Genomic DNA, 7150 nt, shown 5'->3' on the forward strand with positions numbered 1-7150 from the left:
TTGCATAAATCACTCTGAACTGCTCTCCTTATCTCCTTCTTGACGTACAAACAACCATAACCTGTCCCATTAAACTTTAATTAGTTTAATGTAAATGCCCAGTGCACTTCCTTCTTTAAAAGTCTCACCACGGCAGAGGATTTCGCGCAGCAGCTAAGAAGGGCAGGAGAGGCAGCATCTTCCCAAAAGGAGTCCTGGAGCATGCGGTTTGTAAATCAAAATAAGGTTTATTTACAAAACACCAAAAAACAATCCTGGTGACGAACCACACATCTCAGCAAAAACACACACCCAAAAGGGAGAAGGGGGAAGAACAAACAAACAGGGGGACTATTTATACAGACTCATGTTCCTGGAAGCCTAATGACCTCCAGCTGCTCAGTGATTAGAGCGTTTCTGCTACTCTTAACCCTTTGATAGCAACAATTTCATCCGGGCTTAAGGAACCAGAGTGGTGGGAATGAAGATGCAGTTTGCACATGGCTCACAAATCTTGGTGTATTCTAAGGGTGTCCAAAGTCTGAAGTGCTCTGTGTGTGTATGGAGGAGACCGAAAGCTCTTTGGTGGGCTGTTTCCTAACAACTCAGAAAATAATCCTGCCATTTCTGTTGAGGTGTATTATAACTTTAAACAAAAACAAAAACTATGTATGACATCCGGGGCCTGATTCATGATTTTCTTAACATTTAGGGTTGGCAACTCTGCGACCCCCCAGTTTCTAACGCTGCCCCCTGTGTTCGCTCCTAGTTATGGCCGAGTTTATGCAGCTGCAGATCCTTACCACCACACCATCGGCCCTGCTGCCACCTACAGCATTGGCACTATGGTAAGAGCCCTCCCTCCCACCTATTTGCGCGTGGGGCTGTCTGGGAAGCATGCCGCCTTGGGGCTGGGCTGGCCACTTAGGGTAAAAAGAGAGGGGTGTTGGGAAACATCCAAATTCACCCCTCGGTTGCAGCCGCCTCCTCAGCACTGTGCAGGGAAAGGAAGCCTAAGGAGGAGAATCCCAAGAGTGGGGAGGGAAGGACAGAAACACACAACACACACAGGGCCTGGTGCAGACCCTCCTGCTTTCGTGGCCACTAGGAAGGACATACACAGGCCTGCTGCGACATTCTTGGCTGTCACCAGGCTTCCTCCTATTTAGCCTGCCTTGATGCACTGCTCTGTAGGGAAGGTGGTCCAGAGCGGGCAGCATCTTGTCCAAGTGGAAGTGGCCGTTTGCTCAGGAACCATTTCTGAAGGAGCAGCTAACTCTTAGGCAGAGAAGTGGAGCAGGGCAGAGGGTGGGGTTGGTTGTACAAGCCCGACGCCACTCCCTGCTACTCCCGATCTCACACACACTGCCGCACCCATTTCTTGCAGTGACGCCTCCTTGCAATCAGCTTTCACATACAGCATCAAAGAGGAGAAACATCCAAGCCACCCTGCTTTACTAACCTTCCCCACCCAAGCCACTAGCCCGTCAGTGCCTTCCCAACGATAAAACAAGGAACGAATGGCCTTTGCAGCCATCTCGTGGGCTTAAGGAATTGGGTTCAGTTCTTTTGGGTGTCGGGGAGGGGGCAGAGGCAGGGCGGAAGATCCTGGGCTGGCTGAAGGGGACTGAGGCTTGAGTGCAATCCATCTCTCTCCCCTTACTACTGAAATGGTCCATAGGAAACAGCTAAGTTCCAGCTTCGAAAGCTCTGCTTTCCTTTATTTTATTTTTTAAAAAATGTACCTCAGCCTTATCCATCCATTATCCTCTGGACTTCTTGTGAGCCCAGGCCCACAGCAGCATTGCATGCTGGGAGTTGAGTCCAACCACCACCACCACCACCACTTCGTCCCCACCACAAAGCAAGGCCTCTGCCAGCCTTGGGGGTCCCAAGGGACCCCAGTCTTGGCTGAAATAACAGGGCAGGGATGGGCTGTGCCTCTCCTTTATACTGATTGGCTTTTTCTCCGTCTTTGATGTTGCAGGCTAGTCTATACCGAGGAGGGTACAGCCGCTTCACTCCCTACTAGCAAGACAGACCCAGCCCCTCCTCACAATAGTAACACTGACTGCTCCTTAGAAATCAAACCAAAATCAAATGGACATGGGCCCCCGCCCCACGCTGCTGGCCCTCGGCAGCCTAAACCACATATTTCTTTACCTCAAGCCGCCTCTCATGCCTCACATTCCACCTGTCTCTGATGGTGTGCCGCCAAGTTTGTTTTCATTTTGCAAAGCTACTAGCCGGGGGGGGGGGAGAGGGTTGGGACAGGCGCCTGCTTCCGCCAGACCAAACAAAACCAAACACCACCAGCAAGCAGAACCTCACAGAGAGCCTCCCTAGAGCCCACCCTGCTCCCAAGCTTTCCTGCCACGAGCCCCGGGGCCATGTGGCGCTCGACTTAGGCCCCCCATCAGGCCCCCTGCATTGTGCCAGGTGTTCAGGTCCTTGCACAGGGGAGAGAGGGTGCAGTTAAAAGAACTCAGGATGTTATCCCTCTCGGATGCAAACTGCCCACGCTCCTCACACACACACACACACACGCAAGGACCAGGTGGGCAGGGCCCCAGGCTGCTCCAGAATCCCAGCAGGTGCAGGCTGCAGTCCCAACCCACCTTACGCTGCTTAGATGCACTCAGCCTCCAAGCAACAGCAGGGAGAATTTTGCTTCCTCTGCCTGCAGGAACTGGAAGCTGCCCCCTTGCGGAGGAATGATACGATGGGGGAGGTGGAGGACAGCTTTCCAAGCATGCAGCAAGAGTGAGAGCAGGTGGGGGAAGAGGGGACCCTGCAAGGAGCCCCTGCTCTCTAGGCTTATCAAACCACATGCCTAGCAATATGAAGGAGCTGGTTGGGACCAGCCTCCTGGTGGGCTGAATGATCCCAGCTCCTTTGTTTGTATGGGAAGCAGCCATTCGATGTAGGAGGTGGGCAGCGCTCTGTGTGAGCAGGTCTGGCACATACATCTGTACAGAAAGGGGGCAGGGGAGGGGAGGGCACTTATGCAGACACAGGAGGCGGGGCGGGTGCTGGGTGCTGGGAACTGAGTCCCAGGCTCCCACTTCCCAGCTCTACCATACCCAGACCAGCACACCCCCAGAGAGCAGAAAGCCCTTCCCCGATGCCAAGTCTTCCCCGCCTGCCGCCTGCAGGTTGCTCCATGGAACGTTCTGCCTTTGTTTTCTGTTGTAGTGAAACCTTCAGCTGTTTCCTTCTGGGACCAGGAAGGGCACAAAAAAAAATTTTTTTTTTAAGCAAAGCAACAAAACAGTTACAAAACTTAACGAGCCAACAAAACAGTTACAAAACTAACAAGCCAAGCGACAGGCCATCCAGACGGAGCTCAAGCACCGGCCGGCCGACCAACCCACTGACCGGGACGGATGGACGGCAGCCGCCCACAGACTCTGCAAAGCCGTCCGCACACCGGGAGACCCGTGCCCTGCTCCCCGCACACCCCGCTGCAGACCCACGGGGCCAGGGACAGGCACTGACACAGACTGGATTCCGCAGGCCCTCCCAGGCCACCACGTCTTCCTTCCAGCCCTCCTGAAGAAGAAGAAGAAGAGCTGCGGGCGTCCCCTAACCACAGAACACGCCACGAGCGCTCCCGCAGGGCTAGCAATCCTGCTTCTCGCTTCCCAGAACCTCCCAATGCTTTTTGTGCTTTGCTGGTTCATCCATTTGTCAACATGGCAAGGCCTCGGGATGCCCAGGCAGGGCCAGGCCAGGGACTTTCTGGGCACAGCCACCTTGTTTCTGTGGGTGGGAATCTCGGGTTTTAGAGGGGTGTTGTTGTTTTTTTTCCTTTGAAGAGATTGCACTTTCCCCCCTTCCCCCGAGAACCCAGCTCCCACCAGCCCCAGAGGGGGTCAGAAGCTGCACCCTGTTTACCTTCCTTGCAGTAGGCCTGGCTGCTCTCACTGTGGCTTCACAGAGCTGAGCTCATCTGAGGCGATCCCTGCCTTGCGTGTGGTCTCCAGATCTACCAAGAACTCCCAACCCCTATCCTCAAAGGGCCAACGGTTGCCACCACACACACACACACACACACCACCACCACCGGGGCAAGCACGCCCTTACAACTGCGTGGCCAAGCCCGTGGGAGGCCACAGCCCCATGGTGGTGTCAGGGAGTGAGGCGGGGCTGTGCACCAAGGGCTGTGCACAAACTGAGCAAATACCTGCTGGCGCCAGTGGGCACGCTCTCTCCCATCGGTTTCTTCCGTGCCCATGGCCCATAGTGGGAGGGGTGCATGTCCTACGGCCCGCTCCCCACACCCTGCCACCTGCTCCCAGAGCCAGATGGACTCTGGTCCTTCCCCATGCTGACCCTGACCCCCCCCCCCTTGGCTTATTCATCTCATGAAACCTCACTTTCTACTCAGCATTAAAGCTCCTGACACGCCAGCAACCAGATGATCCTCCTTTTCTATTCCCGTTGTATATAGCCCCTTCCTTTGCCACTCCCTCCCCCTTGTATAAAGCTCCTCCCATTTGCTGCCCTGTCTCCCACCCTGGGAGTATCAGCCCGCCCACCCGCCCCATTCTGTACGCTTCAAAGGTGTGACCATTCAAATAAACAGTATTATTATTATTATTACTACTATTATTATTTATTGATTATTATTATTAAGATTATTAATAAAGGTTTCTTTCTTCAACCAGGATGGCTCAAGCTTTTGACTCGGGGGTGGGGGGAAAGAGAGGGGGGCAATGAATGGTGCAAGCGGGAAGGAGAGACATGAGTTTGAGCCATGGCTCAGCGGTATTCCGATTGCAGGTCACTACAGCAGGGATGAGAAGTGCGCTGCTCAGCTGGACTCCCAACATCAGCCACAGCCAGCCTGGGATCAAATGGTCAGGGAAGATGGGAGCTGGAGTCTAGTGACCCCTACAGGAGACCATGTTGACTTAAGAGAAAGCAAGGTCTGAGGTATTCTCTGCTGCTGATCAGGGGCTCCATAAATCTCTGTGTTTGCTACTTGCGAGTCTGCGAACACGCGGGCGGGGCAGGCAGGCTGGGGCAGAGCTATTTAAGCACCTGGAAGGCTATGAGTTGCATCTCCTTGGTGGAGCACAATGTTTCTCCATATACGGTATGTGCCAGATCCATTACAGAGTCCTGACAGCCTTTGCAGCATCACACAGCCATGAATGTTCCATGCAGGTAAATTGTGTGGAACTGTTTTTTGTTTGTTTGTATGACCCACTGCTAGTAAATATATCCAGCAGTTCTGTAGCTCTGTCTGTCCAGCTATACACACACACACACACACGCCCTTGTCATTTGCCATGTATAAGGTGATGATAACAGCAGGCAGTTTTCAAGGCAGTCACACAAAGTGGATTTGCACAGGAGGAACACCTCACCATGCATTAAGTTTCTTAAGGTGGTTCTACACATGTGGCCCTCCTGATGTTGCTGGACTACAACTCCCATCATCCTTTGGCCTTGCTGGCTAGAGCTGATGGGCTTCCAATAACATCCAGAGGGCCACAGATTCCCCACCCCTGCTCTTCTACACACAGTGAGGAAATAGAAGGCCAGCAAACAGGGAAGCATGAGCAGGTAATGAAGAGTTTCCTGGCTGCCTGTGAAAGGCATGATAGGAAACAGGGTAATACTCGTGTTAATGCTGGGAGACCAGGATTTCTCAAACACCCCATTACAGCTCTGGCTGAAGGATGAAATTTCATTATTAAAGCAACGGACTGGGTTAGACAGTTTTCAAAATGCCAAGCTTGTTGCTCTTGCTGCAGTCGTGCCCACCTGAGCAGCACTGGCAGTGCAAATGTTGCTGAACATGGGGACAAGGCCTGTGCAGCAGAGAAGCTGAGGTCCCTGTGCACATCACGCTTGGTCAAACTCCATGCCGCTAATTGCCTGCATGCTGGACTGCAAGGGAATTCTCTTGCTTGGCTCTGCATCAGATATTCGGAGATGGGGGCAGAGAAAGAAGTGTGCGTGCATATGCGTGCATGCGAGAGAGGGAGTGGGAATGGAAGCGAGTTGACGGGGATGTCAGTCTGCTACAAAGCAGGCAGTAGCCCAGCCTACAGTAGATCGCTTGACTTTTTGCAGACAGGAGGCAGAGGTAGCCTGAAACAAGGATGTTTGCAAATGCAAAAATGCCCATTAGCTCTCACACCTCCACATTCTTCTCTCTCCGCCCCAAAACCACCACTGGCCTTGTGGAGATCACCTCTCCAGGATACACTTGCTTGCTGTGCTGGCCGAAGGACTGGTCCCTTTAGCCCTGGGTTGTTGCTGTTATGCCTGTCTTCTTTTTCTCTCTCACCCCACCTCCCCACCTTTATCACTAAGACATCAGGTAGTCCCCTGCTTTAAGCCTAAGTTTCCTAACCCAGTGCAAAGTGCAGCAACACCCCCAGAGCTTGTCTATCACTGCATATGACAGGTTCTTTCTGAAGCAAGTATTGGCAAAGTTGCAAAGGTACTGGACTAGATCTGTTCAGGATTCTGGAATGGGAATAACCTGGTTATCTTTAATTCATCTTGGGAGCTTAGGGCTCAGGGACTGCCCGCTCTATCTTGCAAAGTCCTGAAGACACCAGCAGCAGCCGCCAAGCATAAAGCTCTGCTGCCATCCTGTGGACTTTGTTGATCACTGCCATGTCCCCTTTTTCAGTCTCAGGCCAATGCCCTGTCCACACTATCACATTTCTGTTTAATATGTCTTTTGCCTCTGCACACAACCCATTCTCTCCTCGGTTTGTGGTGCACCTGAATGCAATGTGGAAATCTCCAATTAATCACAGTCCAAACTCAAACTAGAGTTACCAGCTTCAGGAAAAGCTAGGATCATAATACCAACTTTGTATGATGAAGCCTGTAACCACTGAAGCCGATAACCACTGTTTACTATGTCACCCAGCATGAAAGGGGAAACTAGTTAACTGGAGACTTCTCTGTATTGATTACATTAAGGGAGGAGAAATGGATTTGCTCATATATTTTTAAAAAGCTATTATCATGTGAATGTTCTTGCCGGACCATAGGAGTGCTAGCCCACTTTTGTCTTCCCTCAATTTGAATTCAGAATGTCTCAAACAAAACATTGAGTGGTTTTTTTGTGACGTTCTGATGGGTATGCTTGTTCTACCTACTACCTCAATTGTATTTAGTAAAAGAGAAATAGAAGACG

General features: G+C 51.9%; 1 protein-coding gene across 18 annotated transcripts in view; it reads left to right on the top strand.

Moving 5' to 3' along the window:
* Positions 1 to 4645, top strand: part of RBFOX3 (RNA binding fox-1 homolog 3) — a 225372-nt gene extending 220727 nt beyond the window's left edge. For 9 of the 18 annotated variants that reach the window (XM_081899817.1, XM_081899819.1, XM_081899824.1 and 6 more), the window contains 2 exons: positions 692 to 827; positions 3238 to 4645. In XM_081899817.1, coding sequence (XP_081755943.1) covers positions 692 to 827; positions 3238 to 3294 — 193 coding nt within the window. In that variant the 3' untranslated portion in view covers positions 3295 to 4645. Of the gene's footprint in view, positions 1 to 691; positions 828 to 1966 lie in introns of all 18 variants that reach the window. The other 9 variants (XM_081899830.1, XM_081899827.1, XM_081899816.1 and 6 more) reach the window with 5 other exon arrangements.
* Positions 4646 to 7150: the final 2505 nt, after the last annotated feature.

This window comes from Podarcis melisellensis, assembly GCF_964234715.1.
Source record: "Podarcis melisellensis genome assembly, chromosome: 2".
Taxonomy (NCBI): domain Eukaryota; kingdom Metazoa; phylum Chordata; class Lepidosauria; order Squamata; family Lacertidae; genus Podarcis; species Podarcis melisellensis.